Genomic DNA, 18,458 nt, shown 5'->3' on the forward strand with positions numbered 1-18,458 from the left:
ACGATCACGAGTTAGATGTATTTCTTCGAATACTGCTAAACCTAAGAAAAACAAACTTTATTGCTTTCAAAGATTCAAAACATACAAATTTTTTTTACTGAAATTTAGTCACTGCGCCGCCGCTGGCTCCCTGCTTCATCAAGAGCATGCAACTTCAACCGCAAGGCTCTTACCGACATGCGCACAAGGATCACCGAACAAGTCGATCGATACTTCCACGTCACAGCTCGTGGCTCCAACGCATGCCTGAATCAGTAACGAGCACAGTCATTCATTCAATTCCATGAGAGAACAATCAGTGGTTGCATGCACGAAGTTTTACCTGCTTCACAATAGCGAGAGCCCTGGAGCTGCTGCATCCGCCATGGCTGTAGCTCCCACAAGTGCCATAAGGAGTACCAAAGCTTGCAAATGGCACCGAAGATATGACCTGGTCAGGACGAGGGCATTCTAGATGGAGCACTGGTGATTTATTCCTACTGTTCCAAGCTCGCACAGGCGGCGGATGATTCTCAGACACATGCCCACATAGCCGGGCTATCTGTCGCGTGGTGAAAGATATGATCGTCGGATCGCCGCCCATTTCTTCAAAAAGGACCAGCTTGTTTTGACCCGGCCGGATGAACGAACGGGGAACATGGTACCTGTTCGAAAGATAACGTAGTCGATCTCACAATTATGAAACTAACATGTGATGCAGCAAGGTAGAATGCAGATAATTTACAGTGTCTGAGATGGCTGTCCACAGTTCTTCCGGCACTTTTTTGCATCGTAATTGCCTCTGTAGTCGCATGGCTCGCAGCCAGATTCTGGAGCGAGATAGCTCGGCCAATACCGGCCGATGCTTTCCCCATTCACCCATGCCGTTCCCTTTCCCATTCCGGTGAAATCTATCGCGACAGGATCGTTCCCGGCAGGGGCCTCAAACTCTGTCTGCAGGAAACAAGTTTGAGATCGATGGAGAAGAATTAGGAGGAGGATTCAGAACTCACCGTGTACCACACCAAAGGTACATACTTTGGCAAGTCAGCTTGTGAATGCCATACTGATGAATCTCCTGAATCATACAAGCCCGAGTCTTCACCTTGTAGTCCAATCTGATTTAACAACACAAATGGGGAAATCATCGTTCGACACTGTGTTTTTTGACTAAAGCATCAGTAGAAGAGATACCTGGTAAGTCCATTCGCTTAAAGATAGATTTGCACTGGCAGTTTTACCTATTAGCAACACAGGGCTAATTATTCCCGCACCCTGTTTTTCGTAAAATGCACCGTAGTTCTGAAGACCAACAGTGACGCTCAGGAGATCAATTTTGTTGATTCCTTTGACAAGGGTTATTGTTAGATTCAGAGAGACTTTCGAATCGCCGCCGCTTCCGATCGCGCTGCCTGTGCAATAACTCAGCATTCTTAGTCGAATGTAAATGAAGTCGATCATGTTCGATTGTTCGATAGACAGAGCTGAAAACGACCTGTTGGCTGTCCATTAACAAAAGAATGGAGGACGTGGCCAAGAGACTCCACATGCAGTGTGCACTCACTCCCATCCGAAAGAAATGGTTCATTTCCAGTGATATCGAGACTGTAAAAGTTGTCCATGAGATCCTTTTGAACAAACACTGCACTGCACAAATCACAATACAAGTACAATACCTTGTTGAATACCAAAGATAGTCACTGGCATCAGCAGTAGTGTTTATCTGTTCGAGTATCTCTGCTTTCACAAAAGCACTGGACTTTGAGATGCCCACAGGCTCTTTGACATATTTCCATGCTAACTCGGAGCTCTGATCATCACTGTTTACATATTTCATCTCTGGAAGAGTAGTTTGAGAATTTATCTGTCATTGAAATAGCAGTTAGTGCAAAAATTAGGGAGGCCAGCATCAGCATATATAAGAAAATTATTACCTGTGCAGTATTGAAGACGACATGCTCACAGTCAGGAAGAATGCTCACAGACCATGCAGGCAAAAAGTAGGTTTTACCATTAAAAATAACAGTGGCATTAGTTTTGTTATCGATATTGGCAAGAAATGCTGCACATTTCCCTGATTCTGCTCGATAAACATCTCCCTAGATCATGAAAAGTTTTAGCAAATAAACAAAATGCAACTGATGTGGATATTTTCACATATATTGCAAATATTAAGTTCTTACGATCAAGTTTGGCCCGAGATCAATGGACTCTGGATCTGTTGCTACCATTGCTTCTTCACAAAGCTTTATGGCGATGTGTAGATCTCTCAAGTGTCCCCACTTAGGTTGCCTAACAAGACCTGAAATGTGCACCGACTTTGTAGAGGAAAATAAGCAGCAAGCTCAGTGTCCAGGACCAGAACATCAACTTACCATACTCATCGATGGGAGCATCATAATCGTAGCTCGTAGTGATAAATGGTCCACCTGAAGTGCGTCCAAAGTTGGTGCCTCCATGGTACTAGAACAGAAAGAAACACATTCATCTTCTGATCTTCTTCAAGATTATTTAGCAAAATGTGCAAGGCATTACCATGTAGTAGTTTTGTAAGGTACCGCCACGTTGGTAGAATCGAGCTACAGCAAATGCAAGATCTTCAGCGGGTCTGTATGGCACACTGTCACCGAAGCCGAGAAACCTGCATGCATGCCGAACGTCGTCGTCGTCGTCGACGTCAAGAAGATGGATGCTAATTAGGATAGAATTGCAGCATGAGATCACTAAGCCTTACCAACCGCTCCAATTCTCAGTCCAAAATTTCGGTTTGTGATACGAGTTTGGAGTGTACTGATCACAGTAGAAGCCATTGCAAGTGTCGATCTGTAGAACAGATATAGAGTTAATGCAAGTCGACAAGTTCACCAACTGAAAATTTGAAGTGTGGAACTCACAATGGGATCAGGGGCATCAGCTTGTTGGCACATCACCCATGGTACGCCTGTGTTAAGAGAGGTTGCCATTGATGCTGCCCAGTCGATATAAGTTTTGGCTGCTTTGCCATAAGCATCATCTATGTTTCCATACTCATTCTCAATCTACCATCAGCCATGAACGTACAGTGACAAGTCAGTCATGTTCCGTGCTGAAATTGAACCGAAACTTCATTTCAATTACTAATTACACTACCTGTGACAGGATGATAGGTCCACCTTGCGACGCATAGAGCTTTTCATACTTCATCATGTCCACAATCTTTGTCGTGAAACGTTGCATCTCCTTCTGTGCTTGAGATTTTGAAAATTATAAACAGGACTCGATCCGGAGATGTCCAGTGCATGAAAAATGTTGGAATTAATTAAAGCACAACTAAACCTTGTAGGGCTCGTTGTCAGTCCTAAACTCGATTCCAGGGATGAAGTGCAGCCAAAGAGGGAACCCACTGCAACAGAGGAAGAAGAAGAACCAAATGAAGAAGAAGTCAAAGCATAATCGATGATCAGAGTTTCAGTTCTACCCGTAATTCCACTCGGCGCAGACGTAAGGACCGATCCGAAGGTGAACGTAGAGGCCGCCCGCCGCCACCGCCTTCACGAACCGCACCAAATCCTTCCTCCCTTCGAAGTCATACTGTCGAAAGACGAATGGAAAAGCGATGAGTTGAAGGAGAAAGCGCACAGCGTTTGGTGAGAGAAGAAGAACCGTCACCTCGCCCTGAACGGGCTCGTGGATGTCCCAGAAGACGTAGGTGTCGATGACGTCGAGCCCGCCGCTCTTGGACTTCTCGATGAGGTCGGGCCACATCTGCGACATCTCGAACCGGCGTAAGCACAACCAAACGGTGATCAAAGGGAGAAAAATAATGCACAGAGGGTGGAGGAAGGGACCTCGGGGGTGCTGCGAGGATAGTGGATAGAGCCGGAGACGAGGACTCTTCGTCTTCCATCGATCACCAACGCCCGGTGGTCGTACGTCACGTTGGCCGCGGCGGAGAGCTCAACGCCGTGACAGAGGATGAGCAAGACCAGCACAAGCAGCGAAGTCGGAGCCATGGCTGCTGCCATTGAAGGGGAGGATGGAGCTGCAAGGGAAGAAAACAGAGTAGTTATATATACTTTTTTTTAATTCTCTTTCTTTTTTTGAGAAAATAAATCCAGATCAACAACGAGTCAATGCGTTTTCTTCCAACAAGGAAATGTCAGAATTTAAAAAGTTATCCAAATGAAATTTTTTATTTTTTTGATAAAAAAATCACGCCCATATTTAACAGTAAGTTACTAAATCACGTAGCAATGTTTTTTAAAATATTTAAAACATATATTTAATTTTAAAATTATTAAATCACTTACCTAATTTCATTATCCACTGAACCGATTGCTAAAAAAATATTAAAAAGTTTGATGAGATCAAAATTTGACAATGGTTTATCGAATTGAATATAATCAACGGAACGGTTCTATTTCAGTTAAAATTGGTTGATTTTAGATAATTCAGAATGACACAATGCAGTAATTAATTTGGAGGGGTAAAAATAGAATTAGATATCATGATTTAATAATTTTAAAATTAGAGTATGTAATTTTTGTATATTTAATCAAGATAAAGACTAATTGATTGGCCTTCCTTCGTAATTATATTCATCGGTTCTATTAACCTTCCCTTTTTTATCATTTAGTAGATAATTAAATGAATGACTTTTCATTTACCATTTTTAATCGAGTTCGACATTATCTGATTAGGATGAATGATCCTATATATAATATATAGTTACGTACGCTAATTTTCAATTCGTTATTTTGTATTTATTTTCAATTATATTAATTAAAGAATTAAAAGCAATAATAAATGTAATTAATAACTGTCATATTATTATGGTATTAAATTAACACAAATGCCAAACTAAATTATAATTAATTTTGAGATTAATTTGAAGGACGTGGAAAAAAAATTGATTTTACGTTGGAATAATTATTTGGTATATGGTGTATAAAATTAATGTTATGTACAATTTATAAATCAGTTATCTTTCTTTTTCATTCTATATATTTATACTATTTGTTTTTGGATATAGAAGATGATTTTGTAAAATAAAACTGTGTGATCAACCAAATAAAAAATTAAAATTTGAAAAGTAAAAAAATTAAACGACCTTTTGTAAAATGTCAGGTCGGACTTAGCAGATTCTAGCTCGGCCTGCATTGATTCCAGTCGAGCTTCTTATGTGTCCAAGTTGTGTACTTGCGTTGTTGTTTTAAGATTAGTATATCTTTGGTGGATAGTTCTTTGGTTTGCTCGGCTGACCTGGAGGCATAAGAGACTCTTATTCCCTCCAGTAGGGCGATTTTTTATGTCAAGTCGGAGATCACCTTTTCGCTCGAAGTTTATTTTATTGGTCTGAAACACGATTTCTAGTTTTCTTTTGTTGACATGTTAAGACTCTACTAGCTATTGAAACTCCCGCATGACTTGCTCCATACACGATAGGAGTCCGTCCTGATAATCTACTTCCTTTTGTAACTTGACCATCTCCTCGCTTGGGTTGGAAGCAGAAAATTCCAATTCCCCCACGAGCTCCTTCAAAATTTTATTATCTCTCTCCAAGTTCACCACTAGGTGGCTTAATTTAGCCCGGTGGCATAAAACTAATATGAATAGAATGGAGAAATATTATTGGAGAAATTTTACCTGCTAACAGAAGTAATAGTACAAACTTATCATAGTTACGGTCCGAGAATACTCGTTTGCGCGTTCAGAGGTAGAGAAGTCTCTCAATCATCTTCTCGCAGTCACCCATGCTACGACCAATGAGCCTTGTAACTTCACCACCCCGTATGATTGGGGAGTAGAAACCATTCCCTACTAGGATGGCAAACCATAGGTGAATTGAAATTGACGGCCTTAGTCGGCAGGAGAATATGGCTTGGAGCAAAAAGCACCTAGGATAAGGCTCGTTGGTGGGGTCAATCGGATGGAAGATGAGGGTCTTGTATTTATTTCGAATGGTTGGGGAGGCTGCCCGGAGGGCAAAGGCCTAGTTGGTCGAGTAAATTAAGATGATCTAGTGTTGGAAATGGGGATAGTGGGGAACGTGGCCCATGTTCCCCACTACACATAATGGAAAAGTCCATTATGCCCCTAGTGTATTTCCCTATATAAAGGGGATCCGTCCAAGGCTCATGGTGCGTTGGAGACTAGAGTAAGAGGAGAACATCCAAGGCGACGGGATTTGGTTTGTGGAATTGCGGAGGGCTTTCCGATCTTGTGATCGCTCTTCCGACAGCGAGTTTTCGCCACTGCCGACTGCAGATCTGCGGGAGATCGCTGTAAGTTTTTATCGCATTTAATTAATTCATCTATCATGCATTTAGAACATATTTTCTAAATTGGTATCAGAGCGCGTAGTTATTTCTAAATGCATAGAGACGAATTAGAAAATCGTTGTTCGGATGTTTTCTCGATTTGCCATTTCTCGTCACTGTCTTTTGCACGACTAATGTGTCGTAGCAAACAACGTCGCTCACCGGTGACAGGGTCGCTGGCAAGAGTCACCATCGGCGTTAACGTCACTGCTCAACAGCGTACTGTACCAAGTTTAAAAAAAAATCGCGACAGTATAGCGATTTCCATCAGAGCAGGGCTCAGGCCGCAATGAAATACCGGTGAAGGCATTCTGTGGCCTATGATGGCGTCTTGGTTGGTCGACGGAGTGCTCATGGCTGCTGCCTCTCACAATTTCTGCGCAAGCAGAGACTTGCTACCTGCGTTCGTCGTGGGTGAGGCACTGAAGTGGTGGGCAGCGAATAGATTGTGGTGAAGAAAATGCCGGCAGCGTGCTTGAGGCGGCCTCGGCCTCTTGCAGTTTCTGTACCGTGTTTGTCGCTGGTGCGCGGCTGAGACGGCGTGCACAACGTGCACGATGTGCGGTGTGCGAACGTGGCCAGCGGGCGTGGGCAATGGGCGGCGGAGAAAACGCGATGCTAAAAAAAAAAAAAAGGAAGAACGTGCTTCGTGAGAAAATATTTCATGACTAGTGAATGTTTGATTTAAATAAATCAAATATATATATATATATATATATATATATATATATATATATATATATATATATATATATATATATATATATATATATATAAAAGTGTTGCATGCAATTAAAAAAAAAACCAAAACCTTTTGGTTTCGAATGGCTCTTCCTGTAAATTTTTTTTTAAGCTTCTGTGTTTAAAAAAAAATTATGCATGTTAAAATTAATTAAAATTATGATTGTTGGTCTAATTTTAATTAGTTAGGTGGGTTTAAACTGGTTGGTCCAATTAGACCCGGTTTAGATTAAACCATTGGGTTTAATTAAACCAATTTGATTCAACTCCAAATTAATTTGGGTTAATTAATTACACTTGGACCAAATATGATCAAATGACCAGATTTGTTCTAATGGGTCAGATTTGATCAAAACAATTAGATTTGTTCTAATTGGTCAGACTTAAACCAATGGGCATTGGTTTGATCAAACGGACCTGAGTTTGATCAATAAGTCTGAAATTGGTAGAAATGGACCTAGAGAAAAAGTAACAGAACATAGGTACAAAAATCCTTATCCAATTAGATTAGTTCTAATTATGGACAATGGACCAAGCTTAGGATCTGGATCCCTAATCAACCAATCCAATGGGTCTGACCAATTAGATTAGTTCTAATTGTCGACTTAAACTCCTGAAAATCGAGAAGATTTGGTTTTCTTGATTTATTATGTTGGTACTATGCATGTATAAATTGAAATAAGCCGGTTTTGTATTGACTTATTTATTTCCAATTTTTTAGATGGCACGGACGATTACCACATTGACTCGTTGCGAAGTGCGACGAAATCAGCTCATGGAGGAGATTCAGGAGATAGAGTACAACTCTGCTTATGGAGTCGACGGACACATTGGACGGCTTGATGATCTGTTTTGGAAACTTGAGCGAGAAGAGTTTCCAGTCCTGGACAGTTATAGGATTTGGGCTTTGATGCAATCATTGCCAGAAAATCCAAGGATGATAGCAGACTATATTTGGGGGTGTCATCAAGGACGCGTCACATATTCTGTACTGTGTGAGGAGTTGCTTCATCATATGACTGAAGAGGATCCGGAAGAGTTCGAAGAGGACCCGGAAATGATCGAGGAGGAACCAGAAGAGGATCCAATAGAGAACCTTGAAGCTGTCCTGCCTGTGATTACCCCAAATTAGTCCAGGCTGAGAGGGATTATTTTGGCCACTGCACCAGTGTCTGTCCTAGTGGGAGTGGTAGTTGCCTATTTAGTTTATTAGAGTTCTGTTATTTTTATTGTCGTTTTGTATGAACAACAGTTAGTCCATTTCATTCATGTCAGTTGGTTATATGTTAACAATTTGCAGCATAATTTTATATTAATGATATGTTCATTTATTTATGCTGTTTGCTTGACATGATGCATGATTAGTTCATGATGTATTAAATGATTAGTTCATTTAATTAAAAAAAATATGATATATTAAATGATTAGTTCATTTAATTAATGAATTCATGATATTATAAATGATTAGTTCATTTGTTGGGATGTATGTAATAGAATTGATTAATATTAATTTGATTGGTCATACGGATGATGAGTGAAAACATAGTTGTCACTTGATTTTATAAACCAACTCAAAGTAATATTAAGTCAATCATAAATTGCATACATATGATATACACTGAATACTAAATAATTTGTTTATTCATGATAGATTATGGCAACCAAAAACATAATAGCTGAACTCAACAAAGGTGAAAAACTTAATGGGGATAACTACAAGATCTGGAACCTCAAGATACAATATGTACTTGAGGAACAAGAAGTTCTAGAGGCTGTAAATCAGGTTATGGAAGTACCTGTAGATGGTCCCACTGCACAACACAGACGAGATCTTGATGCCTATAAGGCATGGAAGAAAAAGGACTCCATTGCAAAGGGTATATTGATTAGTTCAATGGTAGACGACCTAGCTTTTGAATATGAGTCATATCTTACGGCTCATGAAGTCTGGGTTGCCCTTAAAGAAAAATACAGTGGAGTAAGTCTGAGCAAGCTTCGACAGCTGACAATTAAATTTGACAGCTACAAAAAGCGTCCGAATGCGTCAATGGTTCAACACCTCAGGGAGATGTCGAACATGATTCGGGAGCTTAAAACTGCTGGTCATGAGTTGACTGATGAACAACAAGTTCAAGCAGTTATTCGTTCACTTCCAGATTCTTGGGAGACCATGAAGCAGACCTTAACTCACAGTGAGAGTATCAAGACTTTCACTGATGTCTCACGCCATGTAGAATTGGAGGCGAAGAGAGTTGAATCCGCAAGGATTTCTGGACAAGCCTATGTGGCTGTAGGTTCTGCAGGATCATATGGATCCAAGAAAAAGAAATGGTTCAAGAAAGAGAAGGGAAAGAAGAAGGAAGCTGCTGTTGTGGGACAAGGCCCAATCAAGAAGATAGTCAAGAAGACTGGAAAGAAACCTAAAAACAAGTTGACTTGTTTTAATTGTGGCAAAAAGGGCCACTTTGCTCGGGAGTGCACTGAGCCGAAAAAGGTAAATCCAAGTGTGTCTTTTTCTTTTCAAGAGTATTTTGTTGCTAGTTCAGTGTTGTTAGCTGATTCTTATCCTTTGTGGATTATAGATTCGGGAGCAACCAACCATGTAGCTCGGGAACGAGTTACATTTGTTGAGTACCGTCGGGTACCAGCTGGCAACAAGTGGATCTATGTGGGAAATAATGCAAGAGTTGAAGTTAAAGGAGTCGGCACTTGCAAACTCAACCTACGTGGTGGTAGAATTTTATTTCTACATGATGTCCTGTATGCTCCTGAAATTCGACGGAATCTTGTTTCCGTTACGTGTCTTCTTGATTTAGGGTATTGTATTAATTTTTACAGTCGGTCTGTTGAACTTGAGATTGACTCAGTGTCAATCGGATATGGTTTTTTAACAAATGGTTTTATGGTTCTTGATGTAGAACTAGATGTCAATTATGCTATTGATGGTTGTTTTTTAAACATTGCTTTAACTAGTGATGCAGATATAACTGATGAAGTTTGGCATGCTAGATTAGGACACATAGGACAAGAACGTATGAATTGATTAGCTAGAGAGGGTCTATTGGGCACTCGAGCTAAGATTCAATTGTCTATATGTGAGCATTGTCTTGCTGGAAAAGCAACTAGGAAACCATTTGGTAAGGTTATTAGATCTGAATCAACATTGCAGTTAATTCATTCGGACATTTGTGGTCCAATGAATGTGAAGGCTAGACATGGAGCTTCCTATTTCATTACATTTATTGATGATTTCTCTAGGTTCGGTCATGTGTATTTGATTTCTCACAAATTCGAAGCATTAGATTGCTTTATTCGTTATATGAACGAAGTTGAGAATCAAACGGAACGTAAAGTTAAGACTTTACGCACTGACCGTGGAGGGGAGTATTTGTCTGATATGTTCAAGACAATATGTAATGATAGAGGGATTATTAGACAGTTAACAATCCCTGGAACTCCACAACAAAATGGGGTAGCTGAAAGAATAAATAGGACTCTTCTTGAAATGGTTAGGTCTATGATAGCGCAAGCTAATTTGCCAATCTCCTATTGGGGAGATGCACTATTAACTGCAGCCTATATACTTAACAATGTGCCTTCAAAGTCAGTTCCATCTACCCCATATGAACGTTGGACAGGCAGAAAACCAGATTTGAGTAATCTGAGACCTTGGGGGTCAACTGCTTATGTTCATGATAGTTCTCACAAGTATGGAAAACTAGGGCCTAGAGGTAAGAAATGTATCTTTATAAGATATCATGAGACCTCCAAAGGTTATGTTTTCATAGGTGAGCAACTAGATGGAACCATCTCCGAAATAGACTCGAGAGATGCGACTTTTCTCGAAACAGAGTTCCCAATCAGAGGTGATGTTGATAAAAATGTTCCTCTATTTGAGGAGGATGAGATATTATCAATAAGAGAGGTGTCAAAAGGGATACCTGAGTCTAGTCAACCGAGTGGGAGTGATATGCCGAGTCATGAGTTGACTTCTCAACAGCCCAACTTACGGAGAAGTGTTCGTAAGATCAAACCTAAGAAGAGGTTTGATATTGAGAATGAGACATTGGTTACACTTCCAATTGACGATGACGAGCCTCAATCCTTTGAGGCAGCATTGGGATGTAGAGTTAGAGAAAAATGGAAAGCTACAATGGTTGAAGAGATGGAGTCCATGATTAAAAATCATGTTTGGGACTTAGTCGATCTTCCTCCGGCCCGAAGGGCTATTGGGAATAAATGGATTCTCAAAATAAAGAGGAAAGCAGATGGATCGATTAACAGATACAAAGCTCGTTTAGTTGCAAAAAGATATACCCAAATGGAGGGTATTGACTTTGAAGAGACATTTTCTCCTGTAGTGAAATTTGTATCAATAAGAGTTATTTTGGCCTTTGTGGCACATTATGACTTAGAATTACATCAAATGGATGTAAAAACCGCTTTCCTTAATGGTGATCTTGACGAAGAAATCTATATGGTTCAACCAGAAGGTTTCATTGTTGTAGGCCAAGAGCAAAAAGTATGTAGACTTAGAAAGTCTATATATGGGCTAAAGCAAGCGTCAAGACAATGGAATATAAGATTTAATGAAGTCGTTTTATCTTATGGTTTTGAAATGATCAATGAGGATTATTGTGTTTTCCTGAAACAGAAAAAAGGAAAGTATGTCATTTTATCATTATATGTTGATGATATGCTGATAGCTGGAAATGACATAGGATATGTGAATGAAGTCAAGAAATGGCTGTCATCACAATTTGATACAACAGATATGGGAGAAGCTGAATACATCTTAGGGGTGAAGATCATAAGAGATCGTCCTAAAAGACTTTTGGGTCTGTCACAAGAGTCTTATATAAATAAGATGTTACATCATTTCAGCATGTCTAATTGCAACATAGAACATACACCTATTGTGAAAGGTACTGTGTTGAGCAAGAGTATGTGTCCTAAAACTCCAGAGGAAATAACTGAGATGAATAAAAAACCATATGCCAGTGCTATTGGTAGTTTGATGTACACTATATTGTGTACACGTCCCGATATCAGCTATGTTGTGGGCTTGGTCAGTCAAACCCAGGACCGAGACACTGGAAGGCAGTAAAAAGGATATTCAGATATCTGAAGGCGACAACAGATTATTGTCTCTGTTTTCAAGGATCAGATATGAGTCTGAAAGGTTATTCAGATGCAGATTAGGCTGGAGACCTGGATGATAGAAAATTCACATCAGGCTATGCATTCTTGCTGAATGGTGGCGCCATCTCCTGGAACAGCAAGAAACAAACTTGTGTAGCTTTGTCGACTATGGAAGCTGAATATGTGGCATGTTCAGCAGCTGTGCAAGAAGCAATCTGGTTGAGAAGGTTTCTGAAGCGTCTGAAAATTGCTGAGGATAGTGGGAGTCCAGTAACTGTCTACTGTGACAGTCAAGCTGCAATAGTTTTTTCCAAGGATCCCAAATATCATAGCAAAGGCAAGCATATAGAAATTAAATATAATTTTGTAAAGGATATTGTGGCTAAAAGAAAAGTCATTCTTGAGTATGTCCCTATACGTGTTATGCTTGCAGATCCTTTTACTAAGCCAATGATTAAAGAGTCATTTAAAGAACATGTAAAGTCTTTGGGACTTCGTAAATTGTAACAATATTGAAATAACAATCAAACTTTGTGTTATGATTGTGTAATTTGCCATAATTTATTCAGTGTATATGTTGTATTTGTTACATTCATGTAAGATCTCGGTGAGCATGTTGGCAGGTGGAGATTGGTCCACTCACATGGACAATCATCTCTGTTTGTTAAGTACAAATAGGGGTAAGACCGTTACTTATGAAACAACTTACGTAGCTAAAATTATGAAATTAGAGACAGATTCATAAGTTGAGGTCGCCTTGATAATTGTGTCAAGATGAGATCATTTATGTGTAAATAATGATCGAAGTAAATGAACCCACCATTTACTAAACCTGTTGAAAGCCAGATTAGAATTCATATGTTGAATTCAGGATTAGACGTTAAGTATGTCTAGATCGAAATCTGTACGATGTTAAATTTGAAGACAACATGCACTCTTTTTAGTAAAAAGAATAACATCGTAGCATGTGATTCATACCACATGTGCTATTGCGACAATAAAGGTAGTAGGAGAATGAATCCCTGTTTCTCTACTATGTGAGACCTTTGAGATTATATGTTAATCTCAATTTTTGCCTTAGTGACTATTTAGCTATCTACTTGAAGTTTTAATCAGTGTCTGCTACTTTAGCGTGTATCCTATGACTATGGATGATTCGGTCTATGGAGCATAACTAGGAAAGCGACTGATTAAAATGAATTGATTCTAGCTAAAAAGGAAGATTAAATATATTTACATCTTTTGTTGTTATTCACTGGTCGACCCATTTCTGTTATGTACGGAAATGAATGTGAATATTGGATATGGAACATGCTCATGACATAATGGTCATTATAAGGGATTATAGATGTTCATATCGATGTAAATGAAAATTATTTAATCTGGGTAAATAGCAAGACATGGATATCTTCAAGATAATGGCTGTGTGTTATTTGAAGATTGGATGGATTCTGGATAAAGGCTATGTGCCACCAGGAAAGAGGCTATGTGCCATGAAGAGTGTGTCTCTAATTTATTTGAGCAGCTAAGTAAAGTGTAACAACTTTATTAGCATTGATTGCTCAAAGAGCGGCTAAGTCAAGGTGTAACAATCTTCTTAGCAACTATCGCTCAGTGTGCTTGCTGTCGCACGAACCATTTTCTCTAAGTATGGATTGGATGTTCTCATACGGTCTATGTGACCAAACTCTCTAATAGTCTATGTGACTTATTAAGTCTTTGTGACTTACCTAAATGAACTAGTCTTAGTGACTTACCTTGGACGAGTGGGAGATGTTGGAAATGGGGATAGTGGGGAACGTGGCCCATGTTCCCCACTACACATAATGGAAAAGTCCATTATGCCCCTAGTGTATTTCCCTATATAAAGGAGATCCGTCCAAGGCTCATGGTGCGTTGGAGACGAGAGTAAGAGGAGAACATCCAAGGCGGCGGGATTTGGTTTGTGGAATTGCGGAGGGCTATCCGATCTTGTGATCACTCTTCCGACAGCGAGTTTTCGCCACTGCCGACTGCAGATCTGCGGGAGATCACTGTAAGTTTTTATCGCATTTAATTAATTCGTCTATCATGCATTTAGAACATATTTTCTACATCTAGGAGGCCCCGGAGAGAAACTGAACGACCTTAAAATAATGGGTTTGGCCGGAGGATGATCAGCTACGATCAGCTATTTTCCAAGAGCGGATGAAACTCGGGGTGTACCGGCAATGATTCACTTGGCCACTGGTCTTTCAGACAAAACTGAAACATCAAGTCGACGCCTTTTACGCCGAAAGCTAAGTGGCGTGCTAGAATCCGACGACTGGGGGGTCGATAGCAGAAGGAGACTGGAAGATGAAGACGCCAACTCTACCTCACGTTTCTTCAAGAGTTCTTGGACTAACTGGTTTAGCGTATCTTCATTTAGCCGGACATCCTTAAAATGGAAAGACTTGAAACTGATTTCTACTATAAAAGTAATGTTAAATACCATGAGACAAAAAAAGTCTTCATAAGAGCAAGAGGTAAGGGAAAATATTTCTTACTGAAAGATGTGTCTAACTCAAGTTTGATAGGACTTAGACCAAAAATATATAGCAACTCCTCCTGGAGTAGTAAGGAAACATCGAATTTTAAGTCGGTTGGTTTATTTAGGGCCTTGCATAAAGACGGTTCCACGTTAAGGTCACCCAATATTGGCGTAGGGGAAAGACGTTGCCAATTAGTTGGCCAAGATATGGGAGTAGGGAGTTGGATAAAGAAATACTTGTCCCTCCAATTAATGCCTCGGGATGGGATCCTATTGAAAAAGGTGATCTTGGGCTGGGCATGAAAATGAAATACACCATCGATTACTTGTTGCGGGTAAAAGAAGTAGTGAAACAGGCAAGAGGACAAAGGAAACCTGAATAACTATAACACGATTGTAGCTCCGCACAGTAGCCAAATGAAATTAGGAACTAATTGTTGAATGGGAATGTGGAAGTATTGGCTCACCTCAGTAAAGAAGGAGGGAAGAGGAAAGCGTAATCGACCAAGATTTGCTCCTTAAAAAAGGTTACATATTCTACCGGGGGGGAGATGAGGACGTTCTCGCTTAGTCAGTATTATCATATGCATAGAGGTAGGAACATTGTAAGTAATATGTAAGTCGTTGAGGTTTACGTCATTGAACTTGGAAACAAGAAATGTATAGCCCAAATCGGAGATGTCCATGATAGGAATCGAAAAGTAAGGTTAAAGGAGAGTAAACGAGGAAGAAAAGGGTTCATTGGAGTTCCTAAAGGCATAAGGATCAGTGAGAAAAAAGATGAAGATATGAAAACGCTAAGGTTTTTAAAGGGTTTGGGAATAAGACCCTTGAAATCCCCTTTTAAGAAGGGTCGTTGGATCAAGATGACAAAAATGTAGGCTAGTGTCCGTGACTGTCAGATTAGAAGATGAAGTGGCGTACACCTAAAAAATTATGCGCTGATTGTTGTGTCAGGAGAATAAAGTTGGTAGACACGTGTCACTAATAGGGGATGCACATTTATAATAGATATGACAAGTAAATCATTATTTTAAAGAATTAGTACTCTCATCGAGGTAAATTTTCCTTCGTTTCTAGTGTTTAATGCTTAAGGCATCTATTGCTCAACCGAACCTAAGCCTGGTCAGGTTTTCAGGACCTCATCGCTCCTAATTATTAGGTGGTCTTTAACAAATGATTGGTCGGCCTAAATGCTGGTCAAACCTTAGGGTCTAGTCGATTTTGTCTCCGTGTGATTCCTGATGACTTTACCCTCTGAACATATCTCCTACCAATTACTCGATTGGTGGTAGGTCAACCAAACTACCAAAGTTTCATTACTAATTGAATAGCTCAACAAATAGGGTGAGGATAAGACCCTGTCGCTTGGGCGGGGGTACTCTCAAATTAGGGAAGAAAAATAACCACAAGTAAAATAGTTCAGCATAGGTTAACAAATGGACAACAAACATAAACTTAGTTAATAGAAAGGAAAACTGTATTACACAAGAGTTGTTTAACAAAGGAAAGGTAAAATATTCGAAACTATTTAAGGTCGGGGAATAGTTGGGTGGTTTCTCATTAATAAGTCTTTGGCGATCTAGGAAGTGAGCTAGGGGTTCAGACGCTAAGTAGCCCCCTCCCTGAGTTGTGTAACTGCACCATCAGCCCCGAGGAGAAAAGCTTTGTTAACAGAGTCGACGATGGACACGATGAAATTATGTGACTGGAGGAGGGCTATCTTCCTAATCTCAAACCGCTCATCCTCCCCTGCCTGATAGGCAGCAAGTTTCGCTCGGACAGTTGTCAGCTCGGAAGATAGACATGTTGATTCATATTTAGAGGCAATGAGAACATTTTGGCCGGCCACTAAGTTCGTCCAGGGGGATTCCAATTCTGCTACTTGGGCATCCAACTTTTGTTTCTACTCGGACGCTAGTTGAGTTTGGGTTGCTAGCTTCACCACGTGTGTAGCGTTTGCTTCCTCTAGCTGAGCAGAGAGGCACTAGACTTTTATAATTTTCTTGTCCAGCTCAACCACTATTTTTGCTCAGGGAGTTGTCTTCGAGTGGAGCCTATCTTCGACAATCATTAGGGTGACCTTCGATTTTTGTACCCACTTTGCATCCACCATACTCGACGCCTGAGCCACTTGTAGTTATTTTTCTAACTAACTTAGCCACTCGAGTTGAGTCTGACGCTCCTATAGTGAGCGAGCGGGAGCATAAAGAGAGCCCGCCTTTAACAGACACTTCTTCATAACATCATTTTTTTGAGCTAGACTGGCCAATTCTTGTGCCACACCCATCTCGATTAGCTATTGCTACAAAACAAACATCATTAGGGGTGGTAGGTGTTCAAAGTAAAGGATAAGCGAAGAGTTAAAGCATACCATGGTCAAATCGTATGAATACTCGTCCGCCATCACCGTAAGTTAGGGTTTGTCCAGTCAACTCATAATTAGCTCTCAGGCCTCCATTAACTGGCCTCTCAATAATAGTCAACCACTGAGTGGTGGGGGAGTTGAGGGGAATGCTATGGCTTGAGCAGACGGTATATTGTAGGCTGTGGAGAAGTGGCAAAGCCTCTTTGGCTAGGTACTAGGAATTGGAGCAGGCAGAGCCTCTGCAAGCACAATAACTGGAAAGCTAGGACTAGAGAATCTCCTGACTGAGAGGTGACCTCCTGGATTGGACTGCTTGGATAGGTGCATATATGGAGGGACGAGTGGATAGAGTCCGCTCGGAAGATTGCATCGGGGTTTCTTTCTGGACAGGTGCAAGATGAGGTAAAGGTACCATGATGGGGGACGGCCGACCCTCAGGAACTTGGGTATAGAGAATAAGTCGGCGCCTCCTCTTCAATGGCACCTCGGCTTCGTCGGACGGAGAATCTTCAGAAGCTGGGAGAGGGTCGGTCGATAATTCTTCCTGCGCAGTTGTATCACCAAATTCAGCTGCCCGGCTATCGGACGCCTCGCCAGAGGGGCCAGTTGACTGTTGAGCTTGCTAGGCTAATAGTATTTGCTCTTGCTGAAGTAGCTCATTTTCGTCTAGTTGGATATGCTTGATAGCCACAGCCTTAAAGAAAGCGTCCACTACATAAAATAAGAAAGAATTTAATTCATGCCAACCTAATGAACAAGTTGATAAGACTTACCAAAGGAATAAGGAAACATCTGTTAGGACCCTTGGCAGCCGGCTAGAGGGGGGTGAATAGCCTTGCAAAATTAAAACAACCTTTCTCGGACTTTACAAGTTAAATTAAATTAACACTTGCATATAAAGAATTAGAAACTAAAAGAAAAGAAGGGGTGCAAACGATTTACTTGGTTACAACCGGGGAAGTTGTTAATCCAAGATAGTTGAAGCTCACTATCAAAGTCTCCTTCAGGCGGAGAAGCCTCTTACAACGTTGATGGCTCACAATAACAAAGCTAGAATCAATTACAAGTATTTCTCAAGTCCTATCTAATTCTAGAACCAGAGCTGTATTTATAGTCTTGGTAGGGGTGCCTGGAAGGGTTCCAGGTGCATGGAGGGGGATAAAACTTTATCTCCATCGCAACGGATTGTGTCAAACATGATCCGGGTAAAGATCTTGGTCCGGGCGCCCAGAGTCTGGTGAGTCCAAGCGCCCGAACTGGGTCCGATCGCCTAGAGTCCGGTGAGTCTGGGCACCCGAACCAAAAAAGTCAACAGCCTATTGACTTTCAGTCCCGGTCTTCTGCTCCGATTCTGCTCGCCTTAGTCCGGGTCTTATGCTCCGGCTCCGCTCACTTGGGTGATCTCGACCATCTGGAA

General features: G+C 40.6%; 1 protein-coding gene across 1 annotated transcript; it reads right to left on the bottom strand.

Moving 5' to 3' along the window:
• Window positions 1–112: 112 nt before the first annotated feature.
• On the bottom strand, window positions 113–3,983 carry LOC121968033 (beta-galactosidase 6-like). Its single transcript, XM_042518554.1, has 18 exons — window positions 3,807–3,983; window positions 3,628–3,723; window positions 3,437–3,549; window positions 3,295–3,361; window positions 3,109–3,201; window positions 2,874–3,017; window positions 2,714–2,802; window positions 2,515–2,620; window positions 2,355–2,442; window positions 2,163–2,281; window positions 1,914–2,078; window positions 1,656–1,843; window positions 1,475–1,584; window positions 1,174–1,391; window positions 993–1,097; window positions 725–933; window positions 323–644; window positions 113–246 (listed from the first exon to the last, which is right to left on the bottom strand). The coding sequence occupies exons 1-18, from the start codon at window positions 3,981–3,983 to the stop codon at window positions 139–141; spliced, it is 2,517 nt and encodes an 838-aa protein (XP_042374488.1). The 3' UTR covers window positions 113–138.
• Between the last annotated feature and the right edge of the window lie 14,475 nt (window positions 3,984–18,458).

This window comes from Zingiber officinale, chromosome 3B (genome assembly GCF_018446385.1).
Source record: "Zingiber officinale cultivar Zhangliang chromosome 3B, Zo_v1.1, whole genome shotgun sequence".
NCBI classification, from domain to species: Eukaryota; Viridiplantae; Streptophyta; class Magnoliopsida; order Zingiberales; family Zingiberaceae; genus Zingiber; species Zingiber officinale.

Coding starts and splice junctions, on each gene's coding strand:
- LOC121968033 (XM_042518554.1), bottom strand. CDS start 3,983: ATGGCAGCAGCCATGGCTCCGACTTCGCTGCTTGTGCTGGTCTTGCTC. Junction 2,803..2,873: donor CTGATGCCCCTGATCCCATT/GTGAGTTCCACA, acceptor TCTGTTCTACAG/ATCGACACTTGCAATGGCTT. Junction 2,621..2,713: donor ACTGAGAATTGGAGCGGTTG/GTAAGGCTTAGT, acceptor GCATGCATGCAG/GTTTCTCGGCTTCGGTGACA.